This window comes from Lissotriton vulgaris, chromosome 9 (assembly GCF_964263255.1).
Source record: "Lissotriton vulgaris chromosome 9, aLisVul1.2, whole genome shotgun sequence".
In the NCBI taxonomy this organism is placed as follows: domain Eukaryota; kingdom Metazoa; phylum Chordata; class Amphibia; order Caudata; family Salamandridae; genus Lissotriton; species Lissotriton vulgaris.
Genome location: NC_141697.1, coordinates 657,011,066 through 657,028,463, shown reverse-complemented (window position 1 = coordinate 657,028,463; position 17,398 = coordinate 657,011,066). Strand labels below are relative to the sequence as shown.

General features: G+C 55.1%; 1 protein-coding gene across 2 annotated transcripts in view; it reads right to left on the bottom strand.

The window, feature by feature from the left end:
- Nucleotides 1–17,398, bottom strand: part of YIF1A (Yip1 interacting factor homolog A, membrane trafficking protein) — a 135,793-nt gene that overhangs the window by 54,523 nt on the left and 63,872 nt on the right. For both annotated transcript variants that reach the window (XM_086938361.1, XM_086938362.1), the window contains exon 5: nucleotides 4,610–4,688. In XM_086938361.1, coding sequence (XP_086794487.1) covers nucleotides 4,610–4,688 — 79 coding nt within the window. The remainder of the gene's footprint in view (nucleotides 1–4,609; nucleotides 4,689–17,398) is intronic.

Below are 17,398 nucleotides of genomic sequence, written 5' to 3'. Positions count from 1 at the left end.
CTGGCAGAGGTGATAGCTACCAGGAAAGCAGTTTTCAAGGTGAGAAGACGTAAAGGACAGTTATGAAGGGGCTCAAAAGGTGCACACATCAAAAAAGTCAAGACAAGAGTCAAGTCCCACTGAGGCATTATGAAGGGCACAGGTGGGAACGTATGTGTAATGCCTTTAAGGAAGCTGTTAACAACCGGGGACTTAAAAAGAGAAGGCTGATCTGGAAGCCGTAGATAGGCGAAGAGGGCTGAAAGGTAACCTTTGATAGTGCCCAGAGCAAAGCCCTGCTGGGCTAAATACAGAAGGAACAGAAAAACCTCAGAAAGGGGATCCACAGTCTTTGCAGTGCAACATGCCACAAATCTATTCCACCTGCAGGCGTATACCGTTTTGGTTGAGGGACACATGGCTGCCAGAACAACATCACAGATTTCAGGAGGAAGATCGAAAGGTGTCAACTGTTGCGCTCAAACTCCATGCATGTAGGTGGAGGCTGGACAGGTTCGGGTGGAGGACCGTCCCCTGCTGCTGCGACAGAAGATCCTCCCGAAGAGGCAGACAGATCGGGGGATCAACTCTCATACTGCGTAGCTCGGGATACCATACTCTACGATCCAAGTCCGGAACCACAAGAATGACTTGGGCCCGGTCGCGCCTGATCTTCTTCAGCACTCTGGGCAGAAGTGGTATAAGCGGAAAGGCGTACAATAGACCGCAGCTCCACTCGTGACGAAAAGTGTCCGAGCGAGTGCCGCCTTGGAAATGCTGGTGAATAGATCTAACCAAGGCTCTCCCCACTGCAGAAAGGGACCTTGCGCCACTTCAGAGTTCAGACGCCGTTCGTGATCCACTATGCACGGGCGGCTGAATTTGTCCGTCCTGGCGTTCAGAGAACCTGCCAGGTGTTGAACCACCAAAGGTAATGCCTTAATGTTCCAGTCATGTCCAGAGGTGCAAAGCCTCCTGACATAGGGTACACGACCCCACCCCGCCAGGTTTGTTGCAATACCACATGGTGGTGGTGTTGTCCGTGAACACCTGCACTACACTACCCCGGACTGAGGGAAGGAATGCCTTCAGTGCAAGCCGGATCGCCCACAGCTCCAGAAGGTTGATATGGAGCCGGAACTCCGCCGGAGACCAGAGGCCTCTGAACTCTGCCTCTCCCATGTGGCCTTCCCAGCCCAGGAGGGACGCATCCGTCACCACTGTGTTTCGGTTGGGGAAGGGAGAGGGAGAGGGATCTGCCACTGACCCAATCGCGATTCATGAGCCCCCACTGCAACGGTCGTGCAGCGCCCTCCGAGATCTGGACGTGATCGGACAGGTTGCCCTGATGCGGTGCCCACTGGAACTTCAGGTCCCACTGCAGAGCCCGCATATTCCATCTGGCATGCGTCACCAGCAGGATGCAGGAGGCCATCAGTCCCAGAAGCCAGAGGGTCATCCTGACTGAAACCCAGGATAGAGGCTGAAAGAGCTGAATCATAGCCTGAATATCCTGGACTCGCTGCTCGGGAGGATAAACATGAAACAGCGTTGAATCCAGAACCGCTCCGATGAAAGGGAGCTTCTGAGAGGGACTCCGGTGCGACTTCGGCACATTGATTGAGAACTCCAGCAAATGCAGGAGGTCGGCCGTAGTTTGGAGGTGGGTGACTACCTGGGGCGAGCCCGCCTTCAACAGCCAGTCGTCGAGGTAGGGGAAGACGGACGCCCCTGACCTGCGCAGATGAGCTGCGACCACCGCCATCACCTTCGTGAACACCCGAGAAGCACTGGTAAGGCAGAAGGGGAGCACGGTAAACTGAAAATGCTCCCGGCCCACCGTGAACCACAGGTAGCGCTGATGGGCCAGCAGCACAGGAATGTGAAAATAAGCGTCCTGCAAGTCCAACGCTATGATCCAGTCTCCAGGGTCCAGGGCAGCCAGGACCTGAGCCAGAGTTAGCATCTTGGTCTTCTCCTTCAGAAAGAAGCAATTGACGTCCGAGGTGCAAGATGGGGGACCAGAAAGTAGTGGGAATAACAACCACTCCCTACTTCCTGACCGGGAACGCACTCAATGGCCCCCTTGGCCAGGAGGGCCATGACTTTCTGACGGAGAAGAGACAAATGATCCCCCGACATGCAGTGGTACCGAGGTGGCATGGCTGGAGGGGAGGACAGAAATTGGAGTGAGTAACCTTAGCAGATTATCTGCAGCACCCACTTGTCCCAAGTAATTTTGCGCCAGTAGTGGAGGTGGTGGCGGACCCTGTCACCCACCGGCGTGGGGTGCTCCCCTGAAGCTTGGATTAGGAAGGCTTAGAGGTGGAAGCAGCGGGGGTAGCGGTGGACTGACCCACGCGCTTGTTTCCAAACCCGCCCCTGCGGAATCCACGGCGGTGCGGAGGCTGGTTCTACACAGGCTTGTTGGAGGAGCGTGCTTGGGCGCCCTTGCTCTGGCCACAAAAGGAACTAAGTCCAGGCGTGGCAGGGTTCTTTGTGTATAGACCCAAAGACTTGGCCGTGGCCCTATAGTCTTTAAAGCGCTCCAGGGCATTGTCGGCCGATCGCCAAAAAGGCGGGAGCCATCAAAGTGCATGTCCATGAGCGAGCCCTGGACATCGGGTGAGAACCCACTGGAACGCAACCAGGCATGGCGCCACAACGCCACAGTCGTGGAAATCGCCCTGCCCAATGAGTCAGCGGTGTCCAAACCGCACCTGATGGCAAACTTCGCCGCATCCTTGCCTTCCACAATCGCTTGGGAAAGGACAGCCTGGACCTCCTCAGAATACGGAGGCATGATCTCGGCTACCGAATCCCACATCGCGTGGGAGTAACGGCCCAATAAGCAGGCCGTGTTACCCGACCGTAACCCCAAGCTGGCTGAGAACAACCTCTTGCCAAATTGGTCTAGCCTTTTAGAGTCCTTATCCGGCGGAGCCGTGGGAAAGGCACTATGCGATGTCGAGGCCTGAATGACCAGGCTCTCAGGCGTGGGGTGAGTGGCCAAGAAGGCAGGATAGCCGAGCGGTGATGCCTAGCGGCGTTTTTATCCACCGGTACCCCAGAGGCCGGCCGCAACCAAGTGCCCAAGAGGCTTCGGTGAGAGCCTCATTGAAAGGGAGTAGCGGCTCCGACGACGTAGATGCCGTCTAGAGCACCTCCGTAAGGAGGTTGGTCATAAGGGCCATCGTTGAGTGATCGAGATGGAGAACCTCCGCAGCCAGTCACAGCACCACGGTGTAGGAAGCGGCCTCCTCCATAGTGGGTGAAGGAGAGGCAAACACCGGGTCAGAAGGCACATCAAGCTGGACCGCATCTTGAACGTCGTCGACCTCATCCTGCTCGGAGTCACACTGATGGGCAAGGGGGTCCTCTGAGCCGTCCCAGTCCTCGTCTGGCCACGGAGTAGAGGAAGACAGCTGCGGAGGCAGGGCCGGAGCGGGAGCAAGCGGCGTCGGGAACAGCGCCGAAAACCACGCCGGTAGGGGCTGAGTCAGCACCGTATCCAAATGCGGATCCCAGCCCGGAACAAAATGGTCGAAGAACCGGGGCAGGGGTGGGATAAAATCGGCACCCAGTGCGGCGGCACCGGGGCCGGGGGCAAGGGCGGCGCCGGAGTCAGCGGCGCTGCACCTAGTAGCGCTGGGGCCAGAGGCGCAGGATCCTGTGGCGCCAGGGCTGGCGCAGGTGGCGGTGCCGCCGGGCCAACAGGATCTGGACATGGGACCGCAGGGCCCGAAGGCATGCCGGCAGGAGCCCTGGGCCTTAAAAGGCAGTCCATGGCAGCAATAATCTCTTGCATCTGTTTGGGAGTCGCCAACAGATGTGGGTATAGTGGGTAGGCCGCGGGACTCCCCGGCTCCGAGGAATCGCAGGGGCGGAGCGACAAGGGGCGTCGGAGAGCGAACACACTCCCTAGTACCGGAGCGGCGGTGTAGTAGTGCCGGACCTCCAGCAACTTCTGGCTCCGCTCCCGCAAGGCCTTCGAGCAATGGCTCAACAGTCTCGACAGCCCCGGGAGTCATGGTCGGGCTCCAAGCAGTAGAGGCACACATCTTGGGGGTCCGCCACCGACATGTTACGGCGGCACGAGCCACAAGACTTAAATCCGGACATCCCTACGTGCACCAGGAGACATAAGTCTCAAAAAAGTTGTCAAAAATTGACTGAGGTACGTGCTTAATCCGGATCTGCGCGGAAAAAGAAAGAACTGACGTCAGCGCACATGGGTGGCGCCCAAGTAGTCTCCGTGATGTCATCTTGGCGCATACGACCCAAGCCACTGACGTGGAGGCGCACAACGCCACCTACTGATGCGCAGGGGTACTGCTAAGCAAAACTTTCCGGATCCAGTCTGACGCCTGGGGATATTCTAAAGTAAGGAATCTATCACTAATGTGTCTCTTTCAGATTGAAGCAGCAGGAACAGCAAAAAAAGGGAAGCAAGGAATGAATCAATAAGGAAGGAAATTTAAGACGGGGCAACAGAGGTACAGAGAGCCAAATTGCATAGAGAATAAGAGACTCCAGGAAAAGCAAAGCAAAAATAGGAAAATTAAGAATGTCAGTCAAAGATCTCAGAGAAACATCACAGTGGAACAATGAGCACCCACTGGATACTCACTGGGGATGTACAAGTCCGGAGCGTTTACGTCATGACGCGGCGTCAAAGGCGAGTCGCGGTTATACCGCACCTCCCAATTCTGAAATAAACATTTTGTCAGACCACCATGATAAAATAGCTTCCAGTAACAACATTAGATGCAATATATTAAGCTACATTTAGAGCCAGTTTGCCAGTGGCAGCTGCGAGATAACTAGTTCCTGCATTATCAAGTTCAGGTTTGCTTTGCAAACCCCATTACGTAAAGCAGTGTGAATTTGTCTTACATACTCCATGCAAATGGCTTATTGTCCATTTCTTTTCTTAACATACCAACACTAAAACAACATATATGAATATTCCTCATGCAAGAGGATGGATAACGTACCTGCACTCTCAATAAAAAAATGGTCTCCTAATTTTAAGGACTTCTTTGCCCTTCATTTACCTTTAATTATTAAGGCTACTGTTTACCTTTTCTTTTTTTATATAAAACAGGTCTTCGTTGAGGTTTTTTTTTTTTTTAACAGGTATATAACATGAAATGGCAAAACATGCAAAGCATACAGTTGGGGAGGTCACACACATATCAGAGGACTGACTCTAAGGACTGATGACGAAGGGTCCTGGTGACCACGAGTCAGGGGTCCAGCTGTGGGCTGGGGGAGAGGGGCTGAGGTGATGGGTCATAAGAGGGTGTGATGGGCCATAAGAGGGTGTGGAAAAGGTCAAAAGGTGCGCCCTTAACGTCTGAAAGATTTTTGGGGCTGAGAAAGATCCAGCAGAGACGGAGGAAGATCTAGTCTGTGGGTCAGTGAATTTGAAGAGCAGGTCCACCCAGCCAGGGGCTAATGGGCACCGGCGAAGACCCAATGCATCTGCCCTTTGCAATGCCAAAGCCTCGGATTCAGCCCATTGGGTAAACAGTGTCTGCCACAGAGTATAGCCAATATTAGATCCAAGTGAATAAAACTAGCAGCAGCCCTGCGTAGCACAGTAAATGCCCAAGGTGCCCACCTCCCAGTTGGAAAGATTAAGAATGCCCGTGAGGTTCGCCGGATGCGTAAAGGTGTGCAGTCACATCGTATTTCAGATCAGTCCCCTGGGTGCTACATCAGGGGCAAGTGTCGGAGGGCCGGGAAAGACTTGTGCGATCTGTTTTAACCTAGATTTCACATATATACAACATTTCATTTACAGATATAGTGGGTAAGGAGATAGTAATTCAACAATACACATTTGATTCCTAGTACTGAAACTAGAATCCTGGTTTCAAGTCAGTAACACTGCCACTATACCACTTGTCATATTGTTCTTACCGGTTTATCAATCTTCCCCTTTAATAGGATGTCTTACCTACCCTGGACCAGTTCCTCTAAGAACATGTTAAAATACTCAAATTTTACAGTACTAGGGGACCTCAATATACATGTGGACTCATCTTCTGACCCAGATGACCAACTTCTTTTGGAAAATATGTCATCTTGGAACTTTTTTCAGTTAACGATTTGTTTACAGGCAGATACAGGACGCCGGTCATTTCAGACGGAGCCCCTCCGACATCTTCCTCTGACTGCCGGATCACCTCAGACTCTTTGGGGCACTATGCTTTACAGCCGTACGAGAGGGGGCTATCGCCCCAGGATGAACCCTTAGTGGACTGCGCCACTTCTGGACAGAGGTTTTGTACCCGGCCCCGGTTCTCTGGGGGTCCATGACTGCCCGGACTTGGTATTCACCAAGGCCTGAGCTGGACAGATCTGCCATTCCTGCGTAGACTGAGTTTCTCATCCTACTACTCGAAGAATTTATTCTTCCTTTTCTAAGTAATTCTATTCCTCGGCTTGAAGTTGCATCAGACGTTGGCATCGGACGTTGGCTTTGACCGTGTATTAATGCCAAGGGTCATTATTCGCTGTTAATGGAGCCCTGATTTTTACTTCTTGTTTGGCACCCGCCTTACCCAAATTATGTACGTGGCACACCGTCTGGTTTCCATCTTAATTGTGCCCTGAAGAAGGTGGTGGGTGCACTGAAGTCATTCACCAAAACGAGCGTCAGTACTTTGCATGACAGGAACCACGCTGTGGTCCATGGAAAGAAAGAGGAATATAAATTATCCAAATATCTCCTATTTACTATTCCTTCTCTCCACGATCATATGAAACCAAGGCTATTTAAATAAAGAATATGTATATGGCAATTCTTGATTATTAGCACAACAGATCTAAATACTTGTATTACAGCCAATACCCGGCTGTGCATCTTTACATAGTATTGTACTGTTCCACCTAGATAAAGGTTTACTCATGATACCACTACCATTTTTATCTATGGCTCCTGTCAATATATGTATTTTTAATTGGTTGGCTTTGACAGCATGACAGATGTATGGATGAGATTGTGGTATGACTGATTTTATGGGAGAGTGCTTTTGTGTAACTGAGAGGATGAAGTTTTGGGCATTTATTTTACGGGGATCCACTTGGATTGGGGGGACACTTTATGAGCTGTATTATTGTTTTTGTGGGTACATCTCCATATATTTTTCACATCTTCTGGTGTTGTGTTATTCATGGTTTCGCTCCCTGCTTGAGATATCCGTTTGCTTATAGAGAGATGCCTCACGCTGATCCTATACCGTAGGCAGTTGACACACATTCCCTTCTTGTGTAGTCTTATTTATAGTCTCAATTTGTGACCCAGCCCACTTCCAATGCAGGTCACACTGTAGACACCATTTTTTCCAACAACCAAGTCTCGGTACTTGACATTAAACCCATGACCTGATCTAACCATGCTCTCATTCAATTTCACTGGACCACTGCCCTTGTGGATATAGGTCACGTTCCTCTCTAAACCACCATAATTGTGCCAGTGCCTCTCCAGCGGAGCATCCCCCGCATAGGAGTGGGGACATGGAAGTTGATGTCAGATCGGTCAACTCCTCACATACAGGTGGCCAACCAGATCGCACCCATTAAACCGAGATTTTAAGCCCTCAGTAAAAAGACAGTCAGCACCTTAGTTCAACAAGGACCTTAAGGTGTTCAAAAAGCACTAACAAATTGGAAAGAGATTGGCGGCATCAATACATTTCTATTAGCAAATTGCTTTAAAGAAGGCTCTAAATACTTATCATCCAGAAATCAAGAAAGCCCCAGATAACTTTTATACAGGCCAGATAAGACTATTTCTGTAAACAAACCAGGGGAGGTATTAAAAATCATTAAAAAGTTCACGCACCCAAAGCCCTGCTTCAGCCTTTACAACCTCTCTCAAACTATGCAACCAACCCTCCAAAATCTAAACCATCGTGGATTTCCTACATCTCTAAAAACTCAGCTAGGACAACGGCCACTGACATAAGGATGCTCCCCAACCACGGTAGCGTGCAATTTCAAGGCAAAATTCAATACCACTGCTTCTTTCACCCGCCAGAAGGGGGTAGTAGGCATCTGCTCTGGCCTGCTAAAAATATTTGCAAGTTTGCTCTATTTTCTTTCCCTTCCACAGCAAAAAAACTGATCCAGGCCCTGATCACTTAAGGGTTGGACTATGCCGACGAAATGTAAAGGGGTCTTCCTGCTGTAGAGATTACAGTTGGTGTAGAATGCTCCCGCCAGGCTTCTGTTACGTCTCTCCAGGAGAGAGAACATCTAAGTGGGCCTAAATGAACAGCACTGGTTGCCCATCAAAGAATATGCAAGGTTTAAAGGTCTGGTACGGACTCAGAGCTTTCTACGATAAAGGCCCAGAGTACTTGTCCAACAGAGGCACAAGTTACTACTTGTGTAACAATATATCTGTAAGAGACATTAGTTAGTGATAGATTCCTTACCATAGAATATCCCCAGGCTTCAGACTGGATCCGGAAAGTTTTGCGTAGCAGTACCCTTGCGCGTCGGTAGGCGTCGTCTGCGGCTCCGCGTCCGTCGTAGGCGCCGTGATGACGTCGGAGTACTTAGACGCCGCCTCCGCGTGCTGACGTCAGTTCTTAGCCACAGCTTTTCCGCGCCAGAAGCGCAGAGCCATGACAAAAACCGACACTGGTGCCAAGAAACTAGGGCCCTGAAAGGAGATGACCTTAACCCTAGATATCGGTTCGCAGAACGGGGAGGATGGGTGGGTCGGTAAGGAATCTATCACTAACTAATGTCTCTTACAGATATATCGTTACACAAGTAGTAACTTGTGCATCTGAAAGAGACACGTTAGTGATAGATTCCTTACCTTAGAATAGATACCCCAGCAATACCATCCCCGTGGTGGCGGGTCTGCGAACCAATAATTACATCAGAAAGTCCTGGAGAACGGAGCGGCCAAAGTAGCCGTCCCTAGCAAACGTGAGCAACGAGGCCCACGTAGCTGCCTGGCAAATGTCCTGCAAGGGCACACCTCGGCCCAAGGCAGTTGTAGTGGCCGTGGCTCGAGTGGAATGAGCCCTCAGCCCAACAGGGGGGTTCCTTCTTAGCCAAGGAGTTACACGCCTGGATGAACAAGTTACTTACCTTCGGTAACGATATATCTGTAAGAAACATTAGTTAGTGTTAGATTCCTTACCTTAGAATATCCCCAGGCGTCAGTCTGGATCCGGAAACTTTTGCGTAGCAGTACCCCTGCGCGTCGGTAGGCGTCGTCTGCAGGCGTCCCCTGCGGCTCCGCGTCCGTCGTCGGCGTCGTGCGCCGTGATGACGTCGCTGGAGTACATAGACGCCGCCTCCGCGCGCTGACGTCAGTTCTTTGCACACAGCTTTTCCGCGCCAGGAGACGCAGAGCCATGAGAGAACCAACACTGGTGCCATGTACAAACTAGGGCCCTGAAAGGGATGACCTTAACCCTAGGTATCAGTTCGCAGAACGGGGAGGATGGGTGGGTTCGGTAAGGAATCTAACACTAACTAATGTTTCTTACAGATATATCGTTACCGAAGGTAAGTAACTTGTTCATCTGAAAGAAACACGTTAGTGTTAGATTCCTTACCTTAGAATACATACCCCAGCAATACCAACCCCGGTGGTGGGTCTGCGAACCAATACAAAACTACACCAGAAAGTCCTGGAGGACAGAACGGCCAAAGAAGCCATCCCTCCGGACTTGACTGTCCAGGCAGTAGTGCCTCGCAAAGGTGTGCAGCGAGGCCCACGTAGCCGCCTGGCAAATGTCCTGCAAGGGGACTCCCCGGCCCAGGGCAGTAGTAGCCGCCGTGGCCCGAGTGGAATGGGCCCTCAGCCCAACAGGAGGCTCCTTCCGAGCCAAAGAGTAGCACGCTTTGATGCAGAGGACGACCCATCGAGAGATGGTTCGTTTACAAACCGCCCGTCCCTTCTTCGCACCCACGTAGCCAACAAACAGTTGGTCATCCACCCGGAACTGGCGTGTGCGATCCATGTAAAATGAAAGCGCACGTTTTGGGTCCAGACGATGGAGCCGCTCTTCATCCTTTGAAGGATGCGGAGGCGGGAAGAAGGAAGGGAGGGTGATGGACTGCCCGATGTGAAAGGCCGAAACAACCTTGGGCAGGAAAGAAGGTCTAGTCCTCAGAACCACCTTGTCAGGATGAATGGACAGGAAAGGAGGTTGGACAGAAAGAGCCTGGAGCTCACTCACCCTCCTGGCAGAGGTGATGGCAACCAGGAAAGCCGTCTTTAAAGTCAGGAGACGGAGAGGGCAAGAATGAAGGGGCTCAAAGGGAGCGCACATCAGGAAAGTTAGAACCAGGTTCAAATCCCACTGAGGCATCACAAACGGAACAGGTGGAAACATGTGAGTGATGCCCTTCAAGAATCGAGTTACAATCGGGGATTTGAACAAAGAAGGCTGATCAGGAAGCCTCAAAAAGGCTGAAAGGGCAGAAAGGTAGCCCTTGATACTGCCCAGAGCAGAGCCCTGCTGGGCAAGAGAAAGAAGAAACAGAAGAACCTCCGAAAGAGGGGCAGAAAGAGGATCCACAGCCTTTGCTGTGCACCATGCCACAAATCTGTTCCACCGACAGGCGTATACCGACTTAGTGGAGGGACGCCTGGCTGCCAGAATAACATCACAGACTTCAGGAGGCAAGTCAAATGGCCTCAACTGCCGCCGCTCAATCTCCAAGCATGGAGGTGGAGACTGGACAGGTTCGGGTGGAGGACCGTCCCCTGCTGCTGCGACAGAAGGTCCTCCTGAAGGGGCAGGCGGATCGGGGGACCGACTGACATGCTGAGTAGCTCGGGATACCAGTACCTTCGAGCCCAGTCCGGAGCCACAAGGATAACTTGGGCCCGGTCGCGCCTGATCTTCTTCAGCACTCTGGGCAGAAGTGGTATAGGCGGAAAGGCGTATAACAGACCGCAACTCCACTCGCGCCGAAAGGCGTCGCCGTGCGAGTGCCGTCTTGGAAACTCCAACGCGCAGAACTGATGACATTGCGCGTTCTCTTCTGTGGCGAATAGATCTAACCAAGGCTCTCCCCACTGCAGAAAGATGCCTTGCGCCACGTCCGAGTTCAGACGCCATTCGTGATCCATCGAGCACCGACGGCTGAGTTCGTCCGCCCTGGCGTTCAGAGAACCTGCCAGGTGTTGAACCGTCAGAGTCACGCCCTGACGTTCCAGCCATTGCCAGAGGCGCAGAGCCTCCTGGCAAAGGGTCCACGACCCCACACCGCCCTGTTTGTTGCAGTACCACATGGCGGTGGTGTTGTCGGTGAACACCTGCACTACACTCCCGTTGACAAAGGGGAGGAATGCCTTCAGTGCCAGACGAATCGCCCGTAGCTCCAACAGATTGATATGGAGCCGGGACTCCGCCGGAGACCAGATGCCTCTGATCTCTGCCTCTCCCAAGTGGCCACCCCAGCCCTGGAGGGACGCGTCCGTCACGACAACGTGCTCCGGTTGGGGAAGGGAGAGGGACTTGCCCCTGACCCAATCGCGGTCCGTAAGCCACCACTGCAGTTGTCTCGCAGTGCCCTCCGAGATCAAGACGTGGTCGGACAAGTTGCCCTGATGCTGGGCCCACTGAAACTTCAGGTCCCACTGCAGAGCCCGCATCCGCCACCTGGCGTGATGCACCAGAAGGATGCAGGAAGCCATCAGTCCCAGCAGCCGCAGCGTCAACCTGACCGAGACTCGGGATAGCGGCTGAAAGATGGGAATCAAAGCCTGAATATCCCGAACCCGCCGTTCCGGAGGATAAACCCGAAACTGCGCCGAGTCCAGAACCGCTCCGATGAAAAGGAGCTTTTGAGAGGGACACAGGTGTGATTTCGGCACGTTGATGGAGAACCCCAGGCCGTGCAAGAGGTCTGCCGTCATCTGAAGGTGGTGGACGACTGTCTGGGGCGAGCCCGCCTTCAACAACCAGTCGTCTAGGTAGGGGAAGACTGAAACCCCTAACCTGCGCAGATGGGCTGCGACCACCGCCATCACCTTTGTGAACACCCGTGGGGCGCTGGTAAGGCCGAAGGGGAGCACGATAAACTGAAAGTGCTCCTGGCCTACCGTGAACCGCAGGTAACGCCGGTGGGCCGGCAGGACGGGGATGTGAAAATAGGCGTCCTGCAAGTCCAACGCTACCATCCAGTCTTGCGGGTCTAGAGCAGCCAAGACCTGAGCTAACGTCAACATCTTGAACTTCTCCTTCCGGAGGAAGCCGTTGACGTTCCTTAGATCCAAGATAGGACGTAGGCCCCCCTTGTCCTTCTTGGGCACCAGAAAGTAGTGGGAATAACAACCACGCCCTACTTCTGGCCCAGGAACGCGCTCGATGGCCCCCTTGGCCAAGAGGGCCGTAACTTCCTCCTGCAGAAGTGTCAAGTGGTCCCCCGACACACGGTGGTTCTGCGGTGGCATGGCTGGAGGAGAGGTCTCGAAGGGGAGGGAGTAGCCCCTTCGGACAATTTGCAGCACCCACCTGTCCGAAGTGATCGTGCGCCAGTGAGCGTGGTGATGGCGAACCCTGCCACCCACTGGCGTCACATGGGGCCGAAAGCACGGACTAGGAGGATTTTGGGGTAGATGCTGCGGGGGAAGGTGTGGTCTGACCCCGCCGTTGTCCCCGACCGCCACCACGGCGGTTTCCACGGCCGCCACCGCGTTGGAAGGATTGTTGCGGCGCGTGGCTGGCAGCACGTGTGGGGGCGCCCCTTCCTTGGCCACGAAAGGGACGAAACGAACCCGGTTGCTGACGCTGGGTCGAGAGACCCAAGGACTTGGCCGTGACCCTGGAGTCCTTGAAGCGTTCCAGCGCGTGGTCCGCTTTGTCACCGAACAGGTGACAGCCATCAAACGGCATGTCCATCAGGGTATTTTGGACATCAGCCGAAAAATTGGCGGATCTCAGCCAGGCGTGACGGCGAATCGCCACCGTCGTAGACATAGCCCTGCCCAGCGAGTCGGTCGTATCAAGACCACACCGAATGGAATATTTCGCTGCATCCCGGCCCTCAGCTACAGCTTGACCGAGCTTTGCCCGCACCTCCATGGGGCATTCTGGCAGCAGCTCCGCGACCGTATCCCACACAGAGTGGGTGTAGCGGCCCAAGAGGCAGGCGGTGTTGCAAGACCGCAGGCCCAAACTAATGGACGAGAAGACCTTCTTTCCAAACTGGTCATACCTCTTGGATTCCCGGTCGGGCGGGGCCGACGGGAATGCGGACTGGGAGGTCGAGGCCTGGATCACCAGACTCTCAGGAGTGGGGTGGGTAGACAGGTACTTGGGGTCGTCCGGACAAGGACGGTGGCGCCTGGCCACGTTCCGATCAACAGGCGCACCTGAAGCGGGCCTGGACCACGTGCCCAACAGAACGTCAGACAAGGCTTCATTAAACGGCAGCAGAGGCTCCAAAGGGCATGACTGCGGCTTGAAGACCTCGGTGAGGATGTTAGGCCTCACGGCCGCGACGGGGAGCTCAAGGTTTAAGGCCTTGGCAGCCCTCATCAGCACCACAGAATAGGCAGCTCCCTCCACCGATGCCACGGTTGGAGGAGAGATCAAACCAGGGTTAGGGGAGTCGTCCAAACCACTGGCATCCCCCAAGTCACCCGTCCAGTCCGGGTCATACTGGCACTCGCGAGCCAGAGGGTCCTCGGACCCCTCCCAACCTTCACCGTACTCCTCATCCTCTCCGTATTCGGAGTCAATGATGAAGACCGGCTCCTCGGGGTTCATGGGCCCCATCGGCGCCGGGACCGGCGTCGTGCGACGCCCATCCGGCGCCGCGTCCGGCGTCGGAGAAGGTAAGGGGACGGCGCCGCCCGGAGCCGGCGCCGGAACCCCACCGCCGGCCGGAACCGGCAGTGGAGAACCGGCGCCGCGCGGGGACGGCGCCGGGGGTAACCCCGATGGCAACGGCGCCGGGGAGGCCGGAAGACCAGCCGGCGCCGATCCCGAAGGCCCCTGCGGCGCCGGGGTCGGAGCCGTCGGCGACGCCGGGCCCGGAGCACCCGACGGCGCCGAGGCAGGGACACCCGAACCGCCAGGGCCCCCAGACGGTAGCACTGGGCCCGAAGGCGCCGTAGGCCCCGTCGGAGAAGCGAGCGCCCTCATGGCCATGAGGAACGCCTCGATCTCCTCAGGCGTCGCGCCATGCCCAGGGACCGGAGGGTATGAGGCAGGCCGCGCCGGCGACTCTCGCGGAGCCGCGGGGTTGGGGTCACCCGAGCCCCCGGCCGCATCGCGCGAGCGTCGGGGGGAGTCGGGGGTACGATGACGACGCCCCGACTTCTTGTGCTTCCTACCTGACGAGCCTGACGAGTGGTGTCGACTTCCGGAGCGCCCAGCGCGGCTCCGCGACCGCTCCCTCGAACGCTCCCCCGACCTCCGGCCGGACCGGGACCGCTCCCGGTCCCGACGTGGGGCCGACACCCGGAGCTCCAGCAGCTTGCGGGACCGCTCCCGCCTAGCCTTGTTGGTAAGGGCCCGGCAGTCGAGGCACGATTCCACGTCGTGGTCGGGGCCCAGACACCGGAGGCAGAGGCGGTGATGGTCTGTGACCGACATCGTGCGCTCACAGTCATCGCAATTCTTAAATCCAGGCATCCTATCAGGCACAATAGAGAAAAAAGTCGAAAAACTTGGTCAAAGACCGGAGTACTGCTCTTCCAGATCTGCGTCCACTGGCGCGGAAAAAAGAAGAACTGACGTCAGCGCGCGGAGGCGGCGTCTATGTACTCCAGCGACGTCATCACGGCGCACGACGCCGACGACGGACGCGGAGCCGCAGGGGACGCCTGCAGACGACGCCTACCGACGCGCAGGGGTACTGCTACGCAAAAGTTTCCGGATCCAGACTGACGCCTGGGGATATTCTAAGGTAAGGAATCTAACACTAACGTGTTTCTTTCAGATGCACATGATAATCCATCGAGAGATGGTCCTCTTGTGCACCGCTTTCCCTTTCTTAGCGCCCGCTTACCCAACAAAGAGTTGATCATCCACCCGGAACTGGCGTGTGCGATCCAGATAGAATGAGAGTGCGCGTTTTGGGTCCAGACGGTGGAGCCTCTCCTCCTCTCTCGAGGGGTGCGGAGGCGGAAAGAAGGTGGGCAATGTGATGGACTGCGCAATGTGGAAGGCCGTGACCACCTTAGGCAAGAAGGAGGGCCTAGTCCTCAAAACAACCTTGTCCGGATGGACTGAAAGGAAAGGAGGCTTACAAAAGAGGGCCTGGAGCTCACTCACTCTCCTGGCAGAGGGGATGGCTACCAGGAAGACAGTCTTCAAAGAAAGAAGGCGAAGTGGACAGTTATGAAGTGGCTCAAAGGGAGCGCACATCAGAAAAGTTAGAACCAGGTTCAAGTCCCACTGAGGCATCACGAAAGGAACAGGAGGAAAGGTATGAGTGATGCCCTTCAGGAATCTGTTTACGATAGGGGACTTGAACAAAGAAGGCTGGTCAGGCAGCCTCAGAAAGGCTGAAAGAGCCGAAAGATAGCCCTTGATAGTGCCCAGAGCAGAGCCCTGCTGGGCAAGAGAAAGAAGGAATAGAAGAACCTCAGAGAGAGGGGCATTGAGGGGATCCACAGCCTTTGCTGTGCACCATGCCACAAATCTGTTCCATCTGCAGGCGTATACCGTTTTTGTGGAGGGACGCCTGGCTGCCAGAATGATGTTGCAAACCTCAGGAGGCAAGTCAAATGGCCTCAACTGTCGCCGCTCAATCTCCAAGCATGGAGGTGGAGACTGGACAGGTTCGGGTGGAGGACCGTCCCCTGCTGCTGCGACAGAAGGTCCTCCTGAAGAGGCAGGCGAACCAGGGGATCGACTGACATGCCGAGTAGCTTGGGATACCAGTACCTTCGTGCCCAGTCCGGAGCCACAAGGATGACTTGGGCCCGGTCGCGCTTGATCTTCAGCACTCTGGGCAGAAGAGGTATAGGCGGAAAGGCGTAAAACAGACCCCAGCTCCACTCGCGACGAAAAGCGTCTCCGAGCGAGCGCCGCCTTGGAAATTCCAACGCGCAGAACTGATGACATTGCGCGTTCTCTTCGGTGGCGAGTAGATCTAACCAAGGCTCTCCCCATCGCAGAAAGAGGCCTTGCGCCACGTCCGAGTTCAGACGCCATTCGTGATCCATCGAGCACCGACGGCTGAGTTCGTCCGCCCTGGCGTTCAGAGAACCTGCCAGGTGTTGAACCACCAGAGTCACACCCTGATGTTCCAGCCATTGCCAGAGACGCAGAGCCTCCTGGCAAAGGGTCCACGACCCCACTCCGCCCTGTTTGTTGCAGTACCACATGGCGGTGGTGTTGTCCGTGAACACCTGCACTGCACTCCCTCGGACAGACGGGAGGAATGCTTTCAGTGCTAGACGAATCGCCCTCAGCTCCAACAGATTGATATGGAGCCGGGACTCCGCCGGAGACCAGAGTCCTCTGATCTCCGCCTCTCCCAAGTGGCCTCCCCAGCCCTGGAGGGACGCGTCCGTCACAACTACGTGCTCCGGATAGGGAAGGGAGAGGGATCTGCCGTTGACCCAATCGCGGTCCGTGAGCCACCACTGCACCTGTCTCGCAGTGCCCTCCGAGATCAGGACATGGTCGGACAGGTTGCCCCGGTGCTGGGCCCACTGAAACTTCAGGTCCCACTGCAGAGCCCGCATCCGCCACCGTGCGTGATGCACCAGAAGGATGCAGGAGGCCATCAGCCCCAGAAGCCGCAGCGTCAACCTGACCGAAACCCGGGATAACGGCCGAAAGACCGGAATCAGAGCCTGTATATCCCGGACCCGCTGTTCGGGCAGGTAAACCCGAAACTGCGCCGAGTCAAGAACCGCTCCGATGAAAAGGAGCTTCTGAGAGGGGCACAGGTGTGACTTCGGCACATTGATGGAAAATCCCAGCTGGTGCAGGAGATCCGCCGTAGTCTGGAGGTGGCTGACGACTGCCTGGGGCGAGGCCGCCCTTAACAACCAGTCCTCTAGGTAGGGAAAGACTGATACCCCTAACCTGCGCAGGTGAGCTGCGACCACCGCCATCACCTTCGTGAACACCCGTGGGGCGCTGGTAAGGCCGAAGGGGAGCACGGTAAACTGAAAGTGCTCGAGGCCTACCGTGAACCGCAGGTAACGCCGGTGGGCCGGCAGGACGGGGATGTGGAAATATGCGTCCTGCAAGTCCAACACTACCATCCAGTCTCCTGGGTCTAGGGCAGCTAAGACCTGAGCCAATGTCAGCATTTTGAACTTCTCCTTCCGGAGGAAGCCGTTGACGTTCCTCAGATCCAAGATAGGGCGTAGGCCCCCTTTGCCCTTCTTGGGTACCAGGAAGTAGTGGGAGTAGCAACCACGACCTACTTCTGGCCCAGGAACGCGCTCGATGGCCCC